The 25,784-nt window shown below is 46.3% G+C and overlaps 1 protein-coding gene across 1 annotated transcript in view; it reads left to right on the forward strand.

Annotated features, from left to right (window-relative positions):
- LOC135903215 (aquaporin-9-like) overlaps positions 1-22,789 on the forward strand; it is a 77,701-nt gene extending 54,912 nt beyond the window's left edge. Inside the window, exons 3-7 of the mRNA XM_065433660.1 lie at positions 3,746-3,883; positions 6,241-6,359; positions 8,660-8,877; positions 11,501-11,658; positions 20,976-22,789. Of these exons, the coding sequence (XP_065289732.1) occupies positions 3,746-3,883; positions 6,241-6,359; positions 8,660-8,877; positions 11,501-11,658; positions 20,976-20,992 (650 nt within the window). The 3' untranslated portion in view covers positions 20,993-22,789. The remainder of the gene's footprint in view (positions 1-3,745; positions 3,884-6,240; positions 6,360-8,659; positions 8,878-11,500; positions 11,659-20,975) is intronic.
- Positions 22,790-25,784: the final 2,995 nt, after the last annotated feature.

Consider the following 25,784-nt stretch of genomic DNA (forward strand, 5'->3'; position numbering starts at 1 on the left):
TCAGTCTGTGGAGAAGATGAAACAATAGATCATTTTTTCATATTCTGCCGCCGTTTCACTTCTTTAAGGAAAAATCTAGAATCAAGATTTACACGGCTTGGTTTGAGCTTTTCAATTATAAGTATCCTTTCTCTAGGAGCCTTCTCTCTTGGACAGTGCCACAGGGATATTTGCTCAACCGTGGAGGATTTTATAATTGCTACAAAAAGATTGTCTTGAATTCTTAAACATTTTATTTTTGTTCGTTTCCTCCAGTTAGCTTTACAATTTTTAGTTTTTAATAAACATAGCCTAATTTCATCCAAATCTTGGCCAATCCCCCACAGTGGGTGTGCGCCATCGCATAAGGAATACCATACCATACCATACTGGGCACGCAGCCTGGTATGCGGTTACCAACCCTTTGCCAGTGTGTTCTTATAACACAGTGCTGTGCGGTTCTTGCTGGCTGCCGTCTCCAACTGCCTGAAAATTTAAACTTTTAATCGGATTCCGCAGTCCGCAGAGTATAAATGATTCTACATTACTCAATAAAAAATTAAAGAAAGAATGAAACGGTAAAAAAGGACACAGCTCCACAATATCTATACGCAATAATACCATAGTTAATTTTCAGTCATATGCGTCCAATGTAAGGCCCTTTGCACAGTGAGCTCATTGCCGGCTAATAAATACCTTGAAGTGGGCGAGCGACATGTACTACATTCTTATTATATGTATACAAATAATTTATCATTTCAACATCTGCAAAACTCACGTTAACACGGTAACGATAGTAGTAATGTTTTGAAGTAGCACAGAAAGGTTTGTCCACATTTACGTTTAAATGGATGCAGTGTGCAGGAATAACAAACCTTTATTTGAAGTGTTACATAATCGTAGTCTTGGTCCACCAACGTTTATGTTTAAATGAACCATTTTCAATTGTATCAGTAATAACGTATGCTTTTCTTTTTGCACGCAATGAATTTTATTCACATCGCTTCAACTGGTGCCAGCATTTCCTTGTATCGCATTTACTTTGAAAGAAAAACTGAAGCTGTTTTGCAGCTATCGCTTCCTCTATCTACTAAAAGAAAAGCACTTCACTGCGTGTGATACACGGCGTTGTAGGATACGCAAGTGTTACAGCACTATATTCTTAGCACTCTTGCTTTCTTAGGTTTGTTTTCATTGGCTGTACTTCCTTTTGCAGGTTCTAGAAATGCGACTGTTATTTGAGTACACGCCACAGGCTAGCTACATGCTCCAGGCTTTCCGATTCATTAAAGAGAGAAAAGGCGAAATCTATGCGACACCTCTGCGAGCGTAATTTCTTATGCCTTCAGCCTGCCGCTCCGACCTAACGCTCGACATCGCTTTTGCATAACGATAAGAAAGCCTAAATGCTTGGCACAACATCTGGCATTGTCTCCAAAACGGGAACTCCGGCGTTTTACCTTGCGGACAAACTACCGTTCGCGTCAGCGGTTAGCCAATCACTCTTTCCAAGGACGGACGTATATAAAGATTGCTTCACACGAAGGAAGCTCGTTCTGTAAGAGGTCATTTTTTCTACGCCCATCCTAACAATGAGAAAAAGTTACGCCGTGCTCGACTGACCACGTCTGAGAGAGAGAGAGAGAGAGAGAGAGAGAGAGAGAGAGAGAGAGAGAGAGAGAGAGAGAAGCGGAGTCGAGGGTTTCTCATCGTGCTGATATAGGCGTCCGCAATTAACTGACTGCATAATGGGTGACTTTCGCGCGGGCTGCGACAATGGCCGGCGGTTCTTGTCCGTATTCTCGTATAATTTGTTAGGCTGAAGTCATTACTCAAAACTTTTGAACAAACAAAAAAATATCGCTAGTCCCGTGCAAGCCTCAAGTACAGTCACGGCGCCAACTGCAATCTTAATTGTCTGATTTGTACTTGCGGGTTTTACCTGATCGCATTTATTTGCCTCGTGTAAGGGAAGAGAGCTTGGCGTTTGGGAGTGGCTGAGAATTGCACACGGCTGCTCGAGGACAAGCACACGCAGATCTCGGATAGGCAAGGCGTAGCGCGGTAGTCAGAGAAACTGCACGCCGACATCGTCTATCTTGTTTCTCGGTATACGTGCGTGTTTCCGACATTCCGTGCAGTATAGAGGGCGTACGCGATACCGACAATGACAACAGGCGTAGGCAACTGTACAATATAGCGCTAGAAGCTTTAATGAAGAGAGATAAGATAACGGATTGATAGGCAGTATGTTAGACTGCAATAGATGTAGTTTAACTTGATTAGCTCAAGCAGGCTGGGTGACTATTTCTCGCCGCCCCGTTTCAGAGGGGATGTCCAAACTAACCACCACCGCCGCCACCACCACCGCCACCACCACCGCCACCACCATCATGATTGTCGTCATCATCCTCATAGCGCTGCGCGTTCCCCGGCCATGGTCCAAAATATGGAAGCGCAGCTGTGCTAGCCGGTTTTATGCAACGCTTTCAAAGCTGCTCGCGTATGAATTCCGTGGTCGCGCATTTGGTGGTATACAGGATTGAATTCTGGACCGGCGATTTTTCTTTTCTTTTTTTTTTCTGGCCGCAGCTGCGATTGATTTACGTTCGAAGCAGTACGTCAATATGAACAAGGCAGAGGTCATATAACTGCAATCGCTTTAAAATACACGAGTTTTACTAAAAGCAACAGCCGTTTAATTGCCGCTAAGCAAAAATGCGGTAATTGGGTGGTAATTAAGCTGGCGCGGTCACAGAGCCTTCCATATTATGTTTTGCGCGAGCGCTTGCAAACGCGAGCATTTGCTCAGGCACAAATATTTTTACGCCAAATTTAGGAAATGGGTATATTTAAGACCATATAAAGGGAAAGCCCTGTGAAGTTAATGGCCGTTTCGCAAGGCGCGTTTAGTTGCCCAATGCTTCGACGGGGCATATGGCAACTGACTTTCATCTGAACTTTCGTAGTAATTTTATGGTATTTAGTGTGTGAACGTGACCAAGTAATCTTTATGTGAATGTAATAACTATCTCTCGATGCCATTAATGTTGGCACGCGTACAGTGTTTAGTTTTTTTTTTCGTTGACAATTTTTCGCCGGCCGACTACTGTTACAAAGTTATCGCTCGGCGCAAAACGTGCCTTAGTGTATCGGAACTTGCCCGAACGTTGTCGCCGATTTTATAACAAAAAAAAACAAACTTGTATAATGAAATAGCGCGCGCGACGCGAACAGCCGGGTACATTCTGGAACGTGCGCGAGCAAAAGATGGTCACGCCAGAATGCATAATGAGAGAGTCGCGTAAATAAAGCCGACGCTCTCTACTCGCAGATCAGATTTCGACGGCTGTGTACTCGTCGCTATCGTTGTGCATCGAGGGTTGAACATTTATTTTCCTGGGCACGCGTTTACCCTGTAAATGGTTAGATTTGCGACTCATTATTGTGACAATATGACGAAACCATTACTCGCCGCTGCTGTGCCACTGGGGCGCGAAATAGACGTACGAACTGCAGCAGCTCCGTGCCGTTTAAGCTGTGACAGCGATGTGTGCTGCCTCAGATTTTTGTGCGCCGATTTCCGTTTCCTTGCCCAGCACTTTTTCTTCATTTCTAACTCTTAAAATTTCTTTTCCTCTTCCCCCGTGAACGGTGGCAAGCCAAAATTTTCTGTCTGGTGTTTAACTCCCAGCATTTTCTCTGGTTTTCCCTTCTCTCGCTCTCTGTCTCTCTGGGCCTCCTGTAACGGAACTCCTTTATGCAGGTGGCCACGTGAACCCGATTGTGACGACATCGTTCGCCAGCATTGGCAAGCTGCCATGGCGCAAGGTACCGCACTACATACTTGGACAGCACCTGGGCGCATTCCTCGCCTCGGCCATCCTCTACTTCAACTACATTGGTAAGGAAGAGGCACACGTGCCTGCATTGCGTTCCTACTTACCGAACACCGAGAGAAAAGACACTGCAGCAAGTGCCCTTCATCGTTCGCCGTGACTCGGGATACGTTGTAGGCTTAGAAAAAAAAAATGCCGCAATATTTCTTATTGCAACATAGCCAGGACCTTCATATATATATATATATATATATATATATATATATATATATATATATATATATATATATATATATATATATATATATATATATATATATATATATATATATATATATATATACTTTTTCACGAGGGTGTTTTCATGGGCTTACTGTAATAATAACACTTTTTTTCTCTGCGAGAGGGAGGATATTTTTTTACTACAACGCCACAACTGGCTACATCGCCGTCTTTCCACTACAGACATTCTGCGTTCATGAGTGACGAGTGTACTTAACTTGGCAAGCTAGAAAGCACCACGTCTGAAACGCCAGTGTCATAGTCTGCTAGGTAATTTCTAAATCTAGTTAGGGAAAACCTGGGAAAATCAGGGACTTTGATGAAACTGTCAACGTAGTAGATACCCTGACACCGTCAGTTCTCGAATTGTGTGCGCTCTCTCGGTATCGTTCACATTCGAAGTAAAGAGCGAGAGAAGTATAATGTTACCGATGCTGTTAATTTGTTTCTTCTAATTGAGCGAAGCACTTAGACAACATGCATAGGAAAAAAAAAAGAACGAAGGATTGCTAAGCTGCCTTTAGTGATAAACGTTCGTTACGGGTACATATGGCGGAATTAAGAAGATAAAAGACGGCAATGAACGTCTATACATGTATTTATAGGTACTCTTTGTCAATAGTGCAGCAAACGGCAGGTTTTGTTTGCCAGAGTGGTTGACGTTGGGAAGGATGCGTGGCAATATCTCACACAAGTTTTTTTTTACGTACCTGCTGCATCATATATATAGCAAACGTAGGAGTGAACATGCAGCTTCATCGAAAATGGATCTGAAGCTACATGAGCGTAGCAGGCGTCGTGCTATATATGTATATTCGAGAGCAAGCATGAGATGTTGCTGCTTCTACTGCTAATAATCCCACTGCATTAGCAGGCCTCCGTTAGCTTCGTTGCCCAAAAATATTTACGCAAACGTTGAAGAAAACAAACAAACAAACAAGAAAACTTGACTTCGTACGCCTCAAATGTATTCTAGATGTTCAATATTACTTTGCTTTCAATATTTCAATGTGCCATGCGTTTCTCGAACTATATCGTCTGAGAAACGGATGGCATGCACAGGTAAAAGAAAGAAATGTGAAATAAATGAGGCTGCTAGCTCCAGAAAATATGGACTGCCTTCGCCGCCGTCCATCTACTATTAAAAAAAAAAAGACGGTCTCATTGAGGCAATTGTCGCAGGAAGGCACAAAACAAAATAGAACGAATTAAGAGAGAGGAGCGTGGTGTACAGCAGAGTCCAAGGTGCCCGTGAACTTGAAGAAGAAGGATTACCGGGCGTAGAGAAGCACATGGAAGCGCGCGGGGGGCGATGGGCCGCGTCATCGTTCATTCCGGCCACGTATACGCTGCGGCGTCGGACGTTCGTTACGAGGCCCTGCATCTACAGCAGCCTGCTGGACACGTGTGTAGCGTTCTGGATGTGCAGGAATTCTGTCTATTTCGCGTCGTGTCCGGGCACTCATTTAGTACAAGGAGGTGATGCAACGTTTCATGCCGTGCAGGAGATTAAAACAAGCCGAGTCGAGGGGGCTGGAGCGAAATGTGTGACGCGGACCACGCCACTTGCTCGCTACAACGTGCCCACTCTGTCACTTTGTCTCATTACCTCTCTTTTGTGAGAGACAGCGTTACCAATTCTTCTGTGAAGAAAGTCAGGACGAAGGGGGAGACTGATTGGTAGTGAAGGGTGGGTGGCAACAAATACCACAAGTTCAGCTGGTGAAAAGTGTATTTTTTTTAAATTTCCGAACATATATTCTGGAATAAACTATTTATGCTTTCGGTGTTTAAAAGCAAGACTTCTCTTGGCTGGGTTCTTCTTGAGGTTCAGTTTTACAGAACGGGCAGAAAAGAAAAGAAAATTATTCCAATTGGGTTGGCTGGCTATTGAACCTTCCATTCCACATCCAAACCGTAGTTCCCTCTCGAATCTGCTTTCCCTCACCTTTCCCTTCCATAGAGCAGGGTAGCCAACCGGGCTCAGTAACTGCTTAATCTCCCTGCCTTTCATTTATCCTTTTCCTCACTCCTCCAATTTTTTTTTTGCGCCAGAATTCTTCCAAATAAACACGATTTCAATAGGCTTCAATAGTTCAATTTCAATAGTTCACACCGAGTGAACTCGTCTTGCGTGCAGACCTGCTGGACAGCGTCGACGGCGGCGAGCGCCAAATCTTCGGGAAGAACGGCACGGGAATCTTGCTCACCACTTATCCCAACGACAACGTGCACCTTTCCGTCTGCGTCTTCGACACGGTGAGCGAGATCGTGCTTGTGTCACCGCCTGTTTTGCTGTCAGTAGAGTGAAATGCAGCGCTATACTTGAGCGAACAGCAGAATGACCTAATATTTTTTTTTTTCGCTCAAGTGAAAGTTCGTTGAATTGAGGGATGCATGCAGGAGTTTCCTGTAACCTAGAAGAGTAGGAAAGTGTTTAGTATAGAAAACCAATACGTTTTCTTTTTCACTAGTTGGCAGATCATCTTCGCAAGAGTCTTCTGTAGCATTAATTGTTGAGCACCTACGTTAGACGTTGTACTACACCTAGCTGACGTGTCATGATAATTGAAAACGATACAGAGTTAGTTATAAATGAACAATTCCACTGAGCATATTTTGTGTCTGGCTATAGCCTTCTGGTGTGTTGATTAGTACCTTCTGTAGGCACAACTACTTGCCTCATCTGATTAACTCCATTAACTCCATGTCTAAAAGAAAGGAAGAAAACGAGGCTATTCACTGAAAAAGAGGTTTTCATGCCGGCACACCTAGAGTGCTACTCCTTGTGAATCGGTGATAAATGAAACCATACACGCGGAATACATGTTTCACAACACGCAGTAACTATGCTTGGGCAAAAAACAACGTTAGCTTTCTTCAGCCGGGAAGTGAGCGTACACCATTGAGGAGCCTAAGAACTCTCGTGATTGTAGCAACGTATAGAGAGCGCTTTTGCTTTCCGTTTTCATCGAAATACGCCACCGGGGCAGGGAGTCGAACAACTGACCTCGTGCTCAGCGCATCGGGTCAAAGTAACTATCAGTAAAAGTTTGTTTTTCTTTAGGGTCCGCGTAAGCACAACTACAAACGGCGCCTCGCTCGGCCTACCGTGTTTACGGTCTCGCGTCTCAGTCGTGTTGTCACCCACTGGAGGGCGCTATCAATTGAATGTCCTGCAAAACTGAGGAGAGCGGAAACGCCGGCGAGTGCGACAACCTTTGGGGTCACTGCTTCGTACTTCAAGAATAAACACAGTCCCATCTCGTTTAAGTACGCACTTTTTAGCTGTAACGGAGCGAGGGAGCGATGGAAGAGCGCCAAGCTCGAGTTGACGTGCCCTACTTGTCAGAGAAGAATGCGTCCGGAGAGCTGCATGGCTACCGCTTTTAGCCGCCCGCCATTCGGGCGCATCCTGCGCGCGGTGCGGCCCACTTGACCTCGCAGCCCCCTTACGTACCGCGCCCTTGCCCTTCGTCCCTCACGGGGCCCCCCGGCCTTGTGCAGGAGAGAGAAAAACAGTCCGTCCAGCTTGGGTTCGTAGAGGCCAGCCTTTGTGTGGGAACTGGGATAGAATCAACGCGCTGCAGTTCGCGCCAGTATAATCGAGACAGGAACGTCGCGACCATCCGCAGGCAGCCCTTGAACACAAACCTTTCCGGCACGGCGAATACCTTCTCGTCTTCGATTCCTGCGTGTACGTACGCTATAAGCTGATCCTGCTTTCTACTAAGACACAAACACTTTGACTCTTGCATCAGGCGAACGCGCGCGCCCCGCTTAATTGTCGAGTTCTGCCTATGTGCGCTCAGTTTTATCTCGCCAAAGAAAACACAGTTACGCGAGGCTGCGCTCAGACTCCTTTCAAGGTATCGAGCCGGGCGCGACCTTGTGGGCTAGATCCACAAGGATAGAACCACTAGAATTAGGATAGGACGTTTTCTAATGCCCTAACCTGTAGTAGTACAACGCAAAGATTGCAGTTGTAGTCTCGAGTCTCCAGTCGTCACCGGTGAAATTATTTTCGATCAAGACACTGACTAACTTACCGTATATTTTTCTTTACTGAACAAGGGAGTTAGTTTTGCTTCGTTGTCATCAGCCTCTGGCCAACCGCTTCTTAATATTTACGTGTTCTCACTTGTTCGCAGATGACAGGGCATATTACTGTGATGTAGGAAATAACTTCGCTTGTTGCAACGTTTTCAAGGACATCGTCTCAGGAACATTTTAAAGAAGAAAGTTTCTAGTCCGTTTAAAATCATCTTCACTTTTCATTTACATTGGATTTCAGAAACGTTTTACTACAAACGTAACCGATTTATTGTTTTGGCGTTGTAGCTTATAGCTTACTTTTAACTCGCCGCGGTGACTAAGTGGATATGAATATCGCGTTCGCTGACGTTAAAGTACCGAAGATGGTCTAAATTAGTCTGGCGTCCTCCACTATGGCCACCATTATGTATGAACTGGAAATGAGATGTTAATTTTCACTTTTAGAAAGAAATAAGTGACAACGACTGGTATAGACGCAGTGCGTGTGACCACGGTCTTCGCAGATCATCTGCTCGGGCCTGCTCATGTTCACCATCATGGTGATCCTGGACGACCGCAACGCGAACACGACCAAGGGCATGCACGCCTTCCTCATCGGCATCATGGTGGTGGCGCTGTGCTGGGCCTACGGCGCCAACTGCATGGCCGCCGTCAATCCCGCCAGGGACTTCCCGGCACGCGTGCTCAGCGCGCTCGTCGGATACGGCGCCGAGACGTTCACGTGAGTATATTCTGAAGCGCTGTGCATACCTTCCCGTGGCAGATAAGTGCGAGGGCGAATCAGAAAGTCTTTGCCCCCATTTTTTATTAGTCAAATTAAGGCAAATACAGGTAATTACAAATATAACGTACTATTATACGTACCTTATAAACTATTTCCCCACATGGTCCCCACACCGGTTCAGACGGTTGTCCCATCGCAGCGCTAAATTTGAGATGCCCCTGTGTGAATTCGTCCGGTTGACTGTGCAACTACCGTCGGAGTGCTGTCTTGGCTTCATCATTGCACGTGAATCGCAAAGCCAAGATCCCACACTTCTCAAAGCGAGACACCTTACCCCACACGTGGGCTGTAGTTCCCCGTGGATTTCGATGGGCGTTCGTCCCTTGCTTCATAGAAGACGAATCACACTTCGTTGCTCGTACGCCGTGGACGTGTGAAGCACAGTCGCCATCTTCAACAAATGACAGCAGCACCGTGCCGCGGAGCTACCGGCAAATAAGGTGAGGCCGGTTCAAGAAAGGTCCACCACTGGGAATGGATGTGTTGTCTTCGCATAGTCATAATTTGGCTAAAAAATAATAGGGGCAAAAACTTTCTGATTCGCCCTCGTATATCGAAGGCCTCACATATGGTGTACCCAAGGCGGCGTATCTTCTCTGAAACGAGTGGTACGCATTCTTGGATTGTAGCGCGAAGTGACACACACACAGAGACTACAAGAAAGCGCTCGTCCTGTCTTCGTCTAGTCTGTGCGTGTGTCATTTCGCGCTACAGTGCAAGAATATGTTACCGTACCAACTCGCCCAACTTCCTATCCTTTTGCATTGGAAGTGGAACGCTTTCAAAGAGGCGGGCTCTTGCTGGCTAATTGTGTTGTTTACATTCAACGCTCATATTAGTATTTATGTGAAGAGTCCGGCTGAATGCTAAATACGAATGTTCATCTTCTGCGCAGTGTTTTGCAGCATATAGCGATTATCTGCCTGCCAGGCAAGACGGCATCACGCATCTCACAACGTTACCCATGCGACCGCGCATTACACTGTGCATCGGCCCACTTTTCTCTGTCGGCCTCTACTGCATCGGCGCACTTTACGCGGCGAGAAACCGACCAGCAGATGCGCGAAACCCCGCGAAAGAAGCCACAGAAAAGCTTCAAAGGACTGGTGCGGCGCCCATTTGTTGCAGTTCAGCTGTTTAGTGGCCATTTGTTGGTATATCACTGCTCAACTTTATAGAGAACAGAGCTTTCCTACAGAATTGCCTCCGTCACCTGCCCGTCACCCTTCTTGCGGATTGTAACAGATTCCTGTCACGTTAACAACACGTGATTAACGTAGCTAATTATTTTTGTATACGCGCCCCTTACGTAATAACCCTTAGAGGGGTCTTTAAGGTAATTATGTGAAGTAGTAGTAGGAGTAGTATTGGAGTAGTAGTACACATGTGGCTGCAAATACGCCGCTTATTTACAAATGCTAGTTTGTTTGTGAGCTGTACGACGGCGGCGGCCACCGCGGTTTGTAGTACTGTAGTACAGTAGTAGTGTAGTACGCGAGTTGTGTAGTTCTTTCTGAAAGCCACGCGGCACCAACGGTTACTCTGGTACCTTCGACGAGTCACGCATAAAAGCCGACGCGCTTGACGCGCAGATCAGAATTTCGACGATTGCCGACTCTGCTACATGCCTCTCCCAAATTCCTTGCCCCAATATATCGCGAAATGAAATCGCGTATAGAACTGCGTTGAAATTTCGCATTAGGGAGTATCGTAATCGTCGGTGATTTTTTTTGTTCTATTTTATTCTATACGCTGCTTGTGGGGACACTATAATTATTTGGAAGTTGTCGAAAGAACACACGGCACACAAAAAGAGACAACACGTACTACCCGGTTTTTCTGCGTCCGCGGTGTGTTCCTTGCGGTAACATTTCAAATCATGACTCACCAACTGACCTACACCCACACTCTTCTAATACACTACAATCCAGCTCACTTGAGACTAATTAATCGACCTTCCTTCTGATTTCGATCTGTGCCCGCTGTTCTTTACCAGCTGTAGCCGAAGTTTTGTGCGGCGCGGGTGTGCATCGATAAACTGCTGCCGCGAGTCGCGTGCCGGAAGTAGATGAGTGGCTCGCTTTGTTAGATGCCTGTGGAGGCATCTCGTTGTTGACGAAGAAGCGGCCGTCCATGGAACAGCATAAACCAGATGGCTGTGTTGGCGACGTATGCAACTCCTGGAGGCCGTAGAGGCGCGAGAACTCTGCTGGCATACGGACGGTGCCGTCACGTTCGCCGCGTTCGAGTCGTGCTGATGCTGGCATGGCTGGCTTGGGCGTCCGGAGTCACTATTTATATTGGCGGCGGCTCAGGGGCGCCGCGACCACTCCGCGACCACCAGCCATGCATGGCCCCAGATGGCCCCCGAGAGCGCGACGTGGATGCGACCGCTCGAGTCGTGTGCGCTAGCTTGAAATATTCGCGTGCATATACACGTGCATGCGGCGTTCTTCTTTCTCGGCGACCCTGTGACTGATTGTCGCGCCGCTACGTGTCTCTTGTCACACTTAGGAAAAACAAAGGTCGGGTGCTAACACAAGTGTTGGGACAAACGCAGGTTCCGCAACTTCTGGTGGATACCGATGTTCGTGCCTCACCTGGGTGGCCTGATCGGCACCTGGCTGTACGTACTGGGCGTCGGCATGCACATCTCGAAGCCCCAGTCCAAGGATGGACCCGAGGGGGTCAATCTGCTGCCGCTGGCGCCCAGGGCCGGTCAGTATCGCGCGCGCTACTACCGCATGTGCGCACGCTGCATCCTTTCCAGCGCTTACTGCACTCGCATTGCTTCTCGCAAGTTGTAACAGTGGCTTCTCCACGAAAGGCAGAATTACCTATTACAAACGGACACTATCAACCGTATTTCAGAACGTTCCTTCACTCGACACTGCGCTTAGACTCATGAAAGTGGACATCAACGTCACCTCTACACTGCAGTAATTATTTCGCTTCGGTGACAGTCCACGGCAATTCCCGAGGGAAAATTTTGTAACAAAAGTTAGCGCACTTATAGCATCTAGTCTAGAATGCACTGGAGGGAACGTGTATTTCTCTAGCAACGCCTGGTAATAAATATTCCTAAGAGAGGTTCGTGCTTCGTGTGTCGACCGATCTCGAAGGCTATAATAATAATAATAATAATAATAATAATAATAATAATAATAATAATAATAATAATAATAATAATAATAATAATAATAATAATAATAATAATAATAATAATAATAATAATAATAATAATAATAATGAAGCGGTATGAGCCTTCGAATAGAAGATGAAGAAGCGCGGGAACCGGGGGGACAGAAGAAGAGAAGAGAGAAGTGAGAAATAAATGTAGACGAGATGGACGCCAGTTCCACAGCAACGCTTTAAGTCTACTGTGTCCTTTAACTAGGAACGCTACAATATTTTGGCGCAGCCGACAACTGACTCCAACATGTGGGTGACATTTTTCCTCGAGGAGACCTCCGCAGAGAAGATCATCTTTTCGAGATACCAAGCTCAAGACGAACCAGCGGTGGAACTACCTCGCGAACTCAACTCGGCAGACCTCGTGAACCTGGTTTTAGAGAAGGCTTCCATAGACATTGCTGAACTACGTCGGAAGGGTGCGGTGAAAGTGAACTTGCGTCTGGCGATCTTCGACGAATTAGTTCTTGAACCCATGCGTCGAAAGGACACTGCATCACGGTCTTCGACAGAAGAGGTGAGCCTCGTTTTGAAAGCTCTTCAGCTACAACAAGAACAGATGGCGCAACAAAACCAACTGGTGACGTCACTTATAAGCTCTCTAAACGCTGAGAAGCCGGCGACTAAATTTGTCGAACCCGATACTTTCGACGGCAAGTCTTCAAGCCCAGAAAGTTGGCTTGAATTCTATGAATATGCCGCTGGGAAGAACAAATGGCACTCTAATGAGGATAAAATTACCAACATGCGTAGTTATTTAAGAGGTGTTGCACGTAAGTGGTACGATCTGCACATTATTGAAGATGTTGGCAACTCTTGGCACCAGTGGAAGGAACAATTCTTGAAGACATTCCGAAGCAACCCAGTGCAAAGATGGGACGCCGCGCTCAATTTCAAATTCACGCAGGGCTCCCCCGTCGAGTATTTCTTTGAAAAACGCCGCCTTTTAAAGCTGGCCGAGCCTATGCTTCCTCCTTCTGCCATAGTAGCTCTAATAATGCACGGATTGCCCGCGGAAGTCCTGAAGATAGCGCAAGCACGATCACCTAAAACTATAGACGGGCTCTTGGAGTGCCTTCACGACATACTATCTACTTCAGACGAAAATATAACCGCTGGCTCAAGCAGTCGCTTCAGACGGACCGGCGCGGATTGGTCAAGCCGTAATCCGCGAGAACCGAGCCGCCTTGCAGGCAGTACAGAGAGCTTGGGTTGGCGTGCTCCCAGAGGTCGAGTGAATAACGTCGACAACGACCCTGTCCCCATACTTTCAGACGCTCAAGAGTCTCCGACAACAAAAAACTAATAAACAAGGGTGATCAGTCCGACCCGATGACCACAACTGAGACTGTTTATTTAACTTGCTCTAGCTTACTTCACATTCCTGTCAAAGTGGGAAATAGACATATGATGGCTTTGGTTGACAGCGGTGCTTCTGTGTCTATAATAAATGCCAAGCTGGTAGATTCAAGTCACCTGCATAGTGGAAGAGTACTACGGGTGCAAGGGTACGATGGAAAAGTGACAATGCATAATCAGTGGGCCTCAGTAAACATCGAGTTCCAAGGTCATGAAATAGAGAGTGACGTACTGGTGATAACGGGGGTGACGTACGACTTTCTGCTATCCAGACCAGACATAAAGAAACTAAAAATCAACGTATATTGGGACGATGCAGTTTTAGTGGAAGGACTATCAAGGGAAGAGACACAGCAAGATAGAAAAGATAACCTGCGAATTGTCAAGTGCGCGGAAGATATTGCAACGACCTACCCTGAACTGGTATGCGTAGGAAGCTATCCACAAGAGATGAAGTCGCACAAGGTGCCTTTCGAACTAACTGACAAGACCGTCATCCGAAAATCACCTTATAACATGTCACGAGAACGTAAGATATGGTTGAAGAAAGAATTGCAGGAGATGCTAGACGCCGATATAATCCGGCCTTCGGTGTCACCCTTCGCTTCTCCCATAACTATTGCGCCGAAGGAAGATGGAACTTTCCGACTGTGCACAGATTACAGGGTTCTCAATCGCCAAACAGACCTTATACCATTTCCCATGCCGAAGATAGACACGATTATAGATGAGACAGGTGGTTGCCGGATTTTTTCACGCATTGACTTGTGCAAAGGTTTCTGGCAGATCCCGCTAACCGAAGAAACAAAAATGTACACTGCTTTTATCACGCCCTTTGATCTGTACGAGTATAACCGGCTTCCTTTCGGCTGGAAAAACTCGCCAGCATGGTTCCAGAAGATTATGAACGAAGTCCTGAAGCCTTTTCTGGGTGTCTTTTGTAACGTGTACATAGACGATATTATCGTCTTCTCCAAAACAGAGGCTGAACATCAGGAACACCTTTCTCAGGTATTAAATGCCTTGAGCTTGGCAGAACTCGAGGTTAATTTTAAGAAAAGTGCATTCTTTCAAAGAAAAGTTGTGTTTCTTGGAAGAGTATTTGATGGGACTACCAAAAGCACGAAACAAGAGTCCGTCGAGAGAATATCCCAACTGGTTAAACCGTATGACGTCCACTCATTGCGTGTATTTTTGGGATTAGCAGGACATTTCAGACCTTTCATAAAAGACTTTGCTATAAAAACAAGATGCCTCACGCGCCTAACGCAGAAAGAAGTTCCATTTGAGTGGGATGAGGAATGTGAGAGAGTCTACCGTGATCTGGTGCACAGAATCTCTGCTGACCCTATTCTACGCATACCAGATTTCACTTTACCCTTTGAACTGAATACCGACGCCTCACATTATGGAACAGGTGCAGTCTTGTACCAGAAATGTCCAGAAGCATCCGGCCGAGAAAAGCGACATGTAGTAGGCTACTACAGCTACACCCTCAAGCCACCTGAAGTCAACTACACCACTACTGAAAAGGAAGCTCTTGCTGTCCTTAAAGCAATTCAGTACTTCCGTACGTACCTAGAAGGTGCGAAGTTTACTTTGTTCACGGATCACCAGGCACTCACTCATCTCTTGAATATGACCCAACCTAAGGGACGTATCGCCAGATGGGTGAACTACTTGCAGCAGTTTGATTTCACCATCTCCCACAGACCTGGACCCCTTTTGACTGATGCAGATGCATTGTCTCGACTGATGATACAGGCCAATAAAGAACAATCGGAAGAAATCAATGAAGTAAAATTGTGGGAAGGCACTGAACAATTAATTTTTATGGCAGGTCGCTATCAAGTCCCGCCAACGCTGGTTCCCAAGGTGCTTTATTTGTACCACGATAGCCCAGAATCTGGAGGACACGACGGATTTTGGCGCACATACAACAAGCTAGTCAAGAGATTTACGTGGCCTCACATGAAAGAAGACGTCAATCAATACGTTCGTTCATGCCACATTTGTCAAGTCAACAAAGTGAAATACAAGCAGCCTACAGACGCCATGATAATACCTTGCCACTCGAACGTGCCTTTTGAAGTTATACACCTGGATTTTGCCGAGCTAAATAAGAAACGAGAAGGAGTCCGAAAAACGCAAGCTTTTCTTCTGGCCATAGATGAGTGCACCAGGATGGTCGCGGCCCGGGCAGGACAAGAAGATGCGAATAGTGTCATCGCCCTCCTCAAACGGGATATGTTTAGGACAACCAGAAAGATCGTATGTGACAACGGACCAGCGTTCAAGAGTGAAAAATTAGCAAGATGGGCTCGAGACCACAATATATCAATCAAATTCTGTGCACCATACCATCCCGCGGCGAATGGGCTTGCAGAGCGTGCTATACGAGATGTGAAGCAATACATCAGGATGTACGATAGTTTCCCTGGTGGATGGAAATGCTCTTTAGGAGCAGCTGTAAGACATCACAATCGCTCCTACACCAGTGGCTTGGGATGCAGCCCGCAGTTCGCTTCTTCAGGAGAGACCCCTATTCTTCAAGCGGACCTTGAACTGGGGCTGTTAGACAATCTCAAGATCGTCGAGGAAAGGAAACAAAAATCACAGGAGGAGAGGTACCGTAAACGAATGAAAAAAAATTTTGACAAGAGACATTGCTCAGCTATCCCAGACATTCAAGTCACCGACCTCATCCTAGTTAGGAAAGGAGTAAGAGAATCCAGTGCCAAATTTTATGGTCCTTACTCTGTGACAAAGACAGCCACTCAGAAAGGAATATTGAAGACTGTGTGGTACATTGGTGAACGGGGCTCAGTTGAATGTGCTTCGATTGGAAACGTTTTCAAGTATTACCCCAGGAGGGGTTAGCAAAAGAAACCTGGAAGGGTGAAGCGGTATGAGCCTTCGAATAGAAGATGAAGAAGCGCGGGAACCGGGGGGACAGAAGAAGAGAAGAGAGAAGTGAGAAATAAATGTAGACGAGATGGACGCCAGTTCCACAGCAACGCTTTAAGTCTACTGTGTCCTTTAACTAGGAACGCTACAAATAATAATAATAATAATAATAATAATAATAATAATAATAATAATAATAATAATAATAATAATAATAATAATAATAATAATAATAATAATAATAATAATAACCTTGAAGCGCGCTGTCTTCTCTCGAGAGGCCACAATCGGTGGACTTCAGGACTCTCTCGAGTGGAGGCCCGTTTGCCCAATATGGGAAGTAAACCTCGCATACCCACACTCTGCACAAGAACGAAAGTGCAGAAGGGGGAAAACCGCACGCACGCACATACGTCGCATAAATGCGAGCGTTTCCCAATTGACGTACCAGCTGGTGTCGTTTAGTATGTCGCGTGAAAATACTCCCGACTCGCACAGCTATTACCTGTGTTTCTCTCTACCATTAGTTCAAGTTGCAGCTTTCCATTTGTTTCTGCATTGGTTCCTTCTTTCTTACTAGGTGAGATCACCGGTTACACGGGCGTGTACACAGTTGGCCTTCACTCGGCAACTTATCACATTACGGACAACAGTGGAACAACACACGCGCACATAAAGGCGCCGGAACTGACTGCGGCGAGCGCTGTCGAAGAAAAAAATCGAATAATTCTAGATTTCGTGCCAAACGAATCAGCCTCTTTATAGCCATGTGACGTTCCCCATTCAATAAAGCTATCATTTCATCAGTCACTCTAATTCACTTTGTGATTCCACGTAGACCAACGTGTTCCATATAGGAACAAACATACGTGCGTGGAAGAATCAAGAAAAAGAAAACTCAAACAAGCAAAATGTAGATATCTTTATTGAGATATTTGTTATGTATCTTTTTTTCCCCTGTTTCATTGCTAATAGATCGTGTACAAGGTTAGTTCACGGTTTTATGTCTTCAGTAATATAACAAGTGTTTCTCTACAATACTTACGTGCTCACGAGTGTTTGATTTTCTTGCTTGTTTTCTTTTCTTGTAACGCTCACTATGCAGCTTTCTAATGCTGTCTGAATGTTCGAAGCTCACGTGTTTGTCATCAAGTCTGTTTCCCAGACACATTTTTTTCCCCATGTAAATTCATCTTTCGCTGCTTCTTCGACTGCTCTTCTTTGTCACGGGGAAGGTTGTTCCTGAAAGAAAAGTTGTGAAAGAAAAACCTTGAAGCGTATGTAGCCTGCGCCAAAATGCGAACCGACACACTACGTAATTTCAACGGCTACTATCTGTCGCATATCACATCGCCGGACGTCACCAGTGAAGTGGACCTCTACATTACAAAGGTTCTTTGTGTAACGAAGCTTCATTGAAGGAGGGTGCTGGATACCAAGTGCGAGATAAAGATGAAAGAGAGAGAGAGAGAGAGAGAGAGACAAAGCGCAACCAGTGTAACGTCCGACTAGCTACCCTGCACTAAGAGGGACTGAAAGAGAAGAGAAGGAAAGATAAAAAAAAAGAGAAAATGGGCGCATAAATGCGAGCAAGGCTCATGTTCTATAGCTGTACGGTGACGATCCACCGAAAGCCACAAAGTCCGGTGCTGCGGCAACTGTTAAGTAATGCCTCCTTCAGCAGTGGGTCATATAACACTTCCATGTGCAACTAAAAGAGCGTGTCATACATGTAACGGAAACGCCGTTTTAATGAGCGATCTCAATGGATGCGCTATTGCGGCACTTATTCAAACGCGACATCGACGGATTCACAATCTCCTCTTTCCTTTCCTCGTCCACACGTGGCTATGAGTTTAGCACGAGAGCAGCCGCATATCGCCGCTTTGTTTCCGGCGTCCCGATCCATTGTTCACAAAGAAGACAATACTTTCTTCAATGTCAAGTCGTACACGTTTGCTGGCAGTCGTTTTTCGGCACTTCCTGTAGCGTTCGCCTCAATGCCCGGGAACGCCCGTAACCGGACAGCCACTCTGTCACGCACAACCAGTAAGCGAGAAAGCGTGGAACAGCCACGGCACGTTTGTACTGAGACGCAACTAAAGAATGCAGATGCGCATGGAAAGGGCACTACACTGGCGTTCTTGCTGTGTCTTTCTTGTCGCATCCGTGTTATATTTCTCTGCACATATTGTGCTGTTAATATTCGAACCTGCGTCGACGAGACCGACCTTCAATCCTTAATTATCTTGTTCGTCGCTTAAAGTGCACGCGGAACTGGCGAGGAAGAACCGAGACGAGACACGCACTTTCCTAGAATGTTCTGCTCGACAAACTGGCACAGTGTTTCTAACCGTATGCAGTTTAGTACGGTATTTCTCCGCTGGAAGCACTCTGGGAAACCGCTCGGTCAAACAGGACTCGGGACACGGACAATGTCATAAGCAGTGTGAACATATCTTTGCGAAATGCCCAGGGCATTCATCACAGCACTAGAGCTGGTTTCACGTCGCGGAGTGGGGCATATATTCTACTTCCAAACCTTCGTAGCTCTGGGGGATCACGTCCTCAGGACAAGCATATATATAGATAGCACGGAAAAGCCACAGGACATTCGCCACATAGGGTAGCGTCTCTTGATCAAACGCTGGTGACATGCAAACTTTAGAAAGAGGACTGCGTGTTACTTGTCTTAAAGGAAATGGAGGAGGGGACTCTCCCTGCGAATAAGAAGAATGCATTCCCAGCATCAGGATTGGCTGGTACATTCTCTTACAAAGGAATTTAGCGTAAAGACTTATTCCGATAGGGGCCCCGGTTTCTTTCACACAGAATTAATAGCACGTGCCCGCACGCTTTATTTTTATTTTTTACTTTTCTGGAACGTTTTCTTAACCTGCACACATGTGACTAATTTCACAGTAGTCAGACATTCATGTAAGATAACTTGCGGTAGACTGAATGGTCAGCTTAGATACAGAGTGCGTAACAGCCTCGTAAACCGTGAGAAGGGCCATTACGGATGAAGTTGCGAGCAACGGGGAAACAAGGCACAGACAGAAATTTTTGACGTGTGTGCAGACGTTGTGGGAGGCAGGTTGTAAAAGTAGTTCACTGCTTGCCTCTCCACGCTAAGCCGTCTCGCGTTGCTAGGAACACTTGCCTACACATAAATAGCTCCAGGGTGTTTGGGTGGCTGGCTAAATCGAGGCAGTTGCGGGACATATTGCAGACTACGCGGCATTGGACCGACGCGTGGAGAGAGATGGCGCCAAATAAATCCCTCACTCACCTCTCTCTCTGTCTCACGGACTTGTAACTATCGCATCATGTTCTTTAGCCACCGGGATTTGTTAATTAGCCGTTATTTTTTATCACTTCCGGCTCTTAGTGGGTCTTTGCAACCCGCTTAACCTGTTTAATAGGCTCAGACGTCAGAGAAATTTGGCATCTTCTTCTATACGACATCATCTTCATCGAAGCCTAATCAAGCTTATCGCAGAAGAAACGCACTCCCCAACACTGTCCAACAACTCGCGACCTGTGCCCGCTGCACCAATCAATTGTGCTACACAAATTTCGTCGCATCGCATCAGCCGATCTCTGGCAACCTTTTATTACGATGCGGGTTTTTACCACGACCACTCGATGAAAAAGTTTTCGTCAAGCGGCTGTGTTTACTCATTGAGAGGGAAAGCCCAGTTTCTGTTATTGTTTCGAACTTATACTATTTAGGTCTGAGAAGATCTAATATAAAAGGAAAAGGCATGCCGCTGTCGGTGCTATGTCTCATGACATTTGTTTGTCGGCTGTCATTCTCAAAATACCGACGAATAGCTTTGTCAACAATGTAGGAGAAGGTATGAGCAGCTTTAGGGATACAATGATGTGGCAATATATTCCGCATATACCTAAATATATACGGCAATTCTCGTTCATGGACAACTCCGCCGACGCCGACACCGACACAGGATTTTCTGCGACAAGGGGCCCTTATTGCTATCGCGTTAAAATGACTGGGAATGGGGTGCCGCCGCAATGAACCACAGACTCCCATGTGTTGCGGAGCGTATAGAAAGACATTATAAAAATTACAGGGGAGCTATGCTTATGCCTTTTCTACCCTCAGTCGTTGTTTTCCCTGCACTGGTCTTCCCACGAAATAGTGCGTACATAGGAGTACGACGAAGTGTGAAAACGTAAAAATGCGCGCTTATGTAAAGGTAGCCGTCACAAGAAGAGTGCCGCTCGTCACATTTCCGATTGCTTTGCACCCAATTTTGTAGTTTCCTTCGCTCTCTCGTACGGGCTGACCTCCATCGCAATCATGATCACTCAACTCCACTTGTAAAGTTCATTCCGGTCAACCTTTAGCTGTCGCTTTTGCTTGCTCTCTCACCTGATAATCGCAGCTTTGCTAATCTCGCTTTTGCTGCTGGAATGATCTCTGTGAGCTCAACCTTCGGCTGCTGCCACCGGCTTGGCCCACTTTGTTATATTGTAGTTTGCGTCTGCGACCATGGCGACAGGCCCGCTAGCTCTACACCTTTGTGTCGTTTTTGTTTTGTTTCTTGCAGACAAAACAGCGGCCTAGCAGAACAACCGAACGTCGTCTTCCAGAAATCACCCGCACAGCTCGGAACGGACGACGGTCGCATCTTCGTTACCATGGCTCGATCACACCGACACTGCAACTGGCAGATGTCAGTGACGGTCACGCATTACGTCACAAACCACGTACCCGTGAACCCTTCATTCACACAACGAGATGAGCTTGAAGCAGCCGTAGATATATATACGTGTACTCCATGTCCAAACCACGTTGCATATTGAAAATGTTACTCTCCTTTTCATCTTGCTGTGTAGCTACCTCTCTCGACACGGCTGAAACAAGCCAGAAAAATTACATCGATTGTTCTCTACGGAATGTGTGCATTCTTTTCTTTCTTCAAGAAAAATGGCAACCTTTAAACAAGCCCCCCCCCCCCGATTTTTTTCATAGTTTGAAATTTTATAACGGCGTGCTACAGTCATTGCTTTATGACTGTGACCCCCCCCCCCCCCTTGTTTTTTTATTCCTTAAAGATGGCAAATAAAAACAATGGGGCAACAGTGCGAACTTACCACTGCAAATCCGCTTTGCTATGCCAGCACGTGGCATCATGCACGCACCATTTGCAACTCTGAAACTGTTTTCGTTCATTTGTATATTTATGGATGACTTACGGCTCCATATGTTTCTGAACTGCGCATTATTCAGTTTACAGGTGAGTCACACACTAAGTGTCCAGAGTGGCTTCTGGCTTACCATGGCTCACCGGACCGAAGGGTTTAGTGAAGACAAGGTTCAGCACAGATTTCAGTGACAGGGCAGGGCGTCGCATGACTCGTGATGTCCAGGGAGGTCTACTGTAAAAGAAAACACCCAATCTTTATCACAAGACCAACTAGAACCTCAGTTTTTGATCCCGGAGAGAGACGTCTCTGTATCACGTCTCACGTCTGAACCGAAAAAGTTTACGAGAATGAATTATTTATCGCAGTTATTTCGCTGCTCGTCTACCTCTCGCAACCGTGCCTTAGTCGAGAACTACCTATAGGATCTTCACTTCGAAGAAGCCAGGTGTCGTGGCCTCACAAAAAATTGACGTGAAGTGAGGACGTCTCTGGTTTGCAGTTTTATAGTGGAGCGTTTAGAACCTCGCTGGGTTTCTCATTGCGTCCACAGCTTCGCCGAGCAGGGGGAGAGAGAGCTGAGAGAGAGTGAAAACCGAGTACAAAAACTTTGCACCAGCGCTCTCGCCGGACTCAGGCGAAGTGAGGTTGCTGTCGCGCGCGCGTTGATGGAGCGGCTCGAGTGCAAGTATACGAATGAACAAGGGTGACTCGAGAGTACAAAGTGAGCTGTAGGACTGCACGCGCTGTGAATTTATGCTCAGTGCCACAGTAATGTGGTATTGAAGTGGAACCTGCAGCTGACGTCATCCAATCTGCAGAGTGAGGCGTCAATGCACATGTCGCTGAGCATCCGTACATCATGGCCTCAGTCCCGGGCGCACGCTCGAGCACCTGAGTAAGCCTCGTGACTTTCACTTCACTGCCATATTATCGTGAAACGGAGCGTAAATACGGCGATGAAAAAAGAATGTTATCTAGCGGAGTTGAAAGCGTTCGACGCGCGCACTGCACGCGCGATGTGTTACCGTCGGTGCTTGTAGGATCAAATAGTGTCTTCACTGCCTTAATGCTTTGGTACGTTTATATATACTGCCGTATGAGAATACGCGAGAGCTCGCGAACGGTCAAGTGTTGGAACTACAATGTTGGTGCATTTTCTGAGCTTCTGGCGCAGTGACGGGAACTGGAATAAAGAATGATTTGCCTTTTGTCACCCTGTGATGCTGTCTCGTGTTCTGAATTTGGTCGAGATTTCCAGGAGGGTTGAAGAGAACCCCCACATTAAGCGGCCGCAATATCAGTGGCAGGATTTGTAAGGTGAAGTATTAGGTTGCGTGGCCAAGTTGCACGACATACCACGAAGAATGGAACGCAGCGACCAAGACGAAACCTGGACAGAAGAACGCGAACTCATACCAACATTTTGGCAACAATGTTTGCATGGGAATTCTCTTGGCACAAACGTGCTCGAATAATTAACCACAGTGCAGTGTGATTTTATGTTCTGCACAACCAACGTGTTGCCTGCCCGAGGAACAAAAGTTTGCGAGCCATCGATTTGACAAAAGGGTAAAACATAACGACCTCGATTCATATTCATTGCTTGACCTAATAAAGTAATTAACAACCAACCAAACAAGCACTTCACGAAATGAAAAATAAATAAAAAATAAACGTTTTCTGCCTCCCGCTATAAGCGTGAAGCCCGTTACCGAAAATCGTAGACTTAAAAATTAAATTAGAGGGTTTTTTGTGCCCACACTACAATCTGATTATGAGACACGCCGTAGAGGGGGACTCCAGAAATTTGGACAAGCTGGGATTCTTTAACGTGCACCTAAATCTCAGTACACGGGTGTTTCCGCATTTAGCCCACATGGAAATGCGGCCGCCGTGGCTGGGATGCGATCAAAACCGTAGACTGAAGCTGGGTTGGCAAACACCGCATGCTATGCACGTCACTTTCAGAACATTCGCGGTATTTGCAATGTGGTTCAGAAACTTTTGTATCCGGGCGCATCTGCAGATCACAACAAAAGCAAAATATTTTCAGCGCCATCTAGAAATGGCACGCCAGAAATCGGTCTGGCTTAGCGCTTCCTAACCGCTGAATGATGTTTTCTCCTGTGCTAATCAAATCAAGGTCAAGGAATACTGCTTACAATGCGGGGTGCTTCTGCACCTCATAGGATCCGCTTTCCCACTGTTGGTCGGGTCATGCGGGTAAGAGGACCACTGCAGCTGTGTGCGGCTACTCTAATCTTCAGGGCTGCAAGCTAAAAACTATCTAGCCATGGCACCCAACGGGCCATCTAGGACGTAGTGTCCGAGTTTTCTTAGCCCTCATATGGTAACAATAACGCAGCGAGGCGAAGTCTTGGGTAGTAATGCTACAGTACAAGAAGTCTGGGGGCTGATGTCACCGCTTCTGAAATGACTGCATGCTTAAGTAAACTCTGTACCTTGGACCATGATATGTTAGGTAATGGTCACCGCCTACTGCGAGGTACATTTATCGTTGTGTTGAGCGCCAATGATTTGCGACTCTGGAGCATCACAAATGGCGACTTCTGTAACTCGCCAATGCAATACAACATTTCAGCTCAAGCAAATACAGCCCGTATTCACTGGATCATGCAGCAGGTGGAATGCAAGTAACGAACGCTGTGCAAGCAGCACTCCAAGAGAGATGCTCGTTACAAAATCGTGATCACACTGCGAAAGTTGTCACGGTGACTTGCCACTTTAATATTGCAAAGCAAGTCTAGAACACTGAAAAGAATTTAGCTTCCCTGTTGCTGTGACTGTGGCATCTTCGCTCATCGTCGAACGGACGACAACTGCCTACTTGCAAGTGAAAAGTATTGCAAATAGTCAAGGGCCTTCATATTGCTGCGAGAACTTCGAGGTATCCATCGATTTTGAGTGTGCACGAGCGAAGGACATTCGGTTGGCCGGGAACTGGTCACTGTGAAAACTGACTGCAAGCCGACATCGGCGAGTTCTTGGCGCACATTAGCCTGAACAAGGGGAACCATAGAAGCGTATGTATCGTCCCCCGTGTTCTTTAAACAACCAGCACACTACGTCTGCTGAAGGCACAATGTATGTGCTCGATACACATGAGTGCAGTGCTGGCATCCGTTGATTAGGGAAACGATGTACAATCTATAACATCATTTCCAGCACAGAAAATCCAAAAGCAGGCATGCTTATTGTCAGCACAAAAATGATAGTGTGCTTCCTTCGGAATAATGCGTGTGCAAACCGACTAATAAACACTTCAGAGTGCTTTTTTAAATCACTATTTCGCGCTTTCCCCATCTCCCAGCGCAAGGTAGCTAACCACATATTGCGATCTGGGTGGTATTCCTGCCTTCCTTTTTATTCCGCCCTCTCTCTACAGAACCAGCGATTGTCATCTAATTATCGGTGTTCTATCTGCTCGCCCAAAGCACACGTGCGCTATATAAGTGTGAATCGCGTGCAAATTTAGCAAGAAGTAAATAAAAAAAAAGCCACTTGCTGTTGTGCCAGACACTTCCATCATCTCTTCGTCATCGTATGCAGCCAAAGCATGCAGTCGATGCGGTGGTGCAATGGCAGCATTGCGTATTCGCAGCTTGCCATGAATAGGTTTCCCGTCCGCACTGATTAATGCGCCAGAATGAAGCCATGCAAGGCCGGACGTGTTGCATGTGTTTCATTATGTAATGATATCACACTCCGCTGCTATATTTATGCGGCAACTTCTAAAATTTGGGTTCGTTCCAGGCTCTTGCAAGAGTGCCAAGCTGTACCTATCCAGGGAACGTTCTCTCTAGATAAGGTTACCAACAGGCGCTTGCTGAAATCTAGAAGCCACTGAAGTGCCTTGGAAATGAAGCGGCGACTCCAGACTCGACCACGCCGTATTTATGTGCACTGGCTTTTGCTCCACGATCTCATTTCACATAACGTTAACCCTTTGGTCGGCTTTGGCATGTATTCATCGTGTATTTTAGCACATATGGCTAGTGTTTCGGGGCTTGAGTTTCTGTAGCCGCGACATGGTCATTTAGAGAGCTTGGCAAAGTTCACTCTTAGGAGATGGCTTTTGGCAATATGACCTGATGTCTGCCAGTTCTGGGGCACCACTAATAGCTTGTCATGGGGCACCATTAATAGCTTATTCTTACACGTATACTGATGTTTTAGTCGTGGGCCCA

Source organism: Dermacentor albipictus, chromosome 1 (genome assembly GCF_038994185.2).
Source record: "Dermacentor albipictus isolate Rhodes 1998 colony chromosome 1, USDA_Dalb.pri_finalv2, whole genome shotgun sequence".
NCBI classification, from domain to species: Eukaryota; Metazoa; Arthropoda; class Arachnida; order Ixodida; family Ixodidae; genus Dermacentor; species Dermacentor albipictus.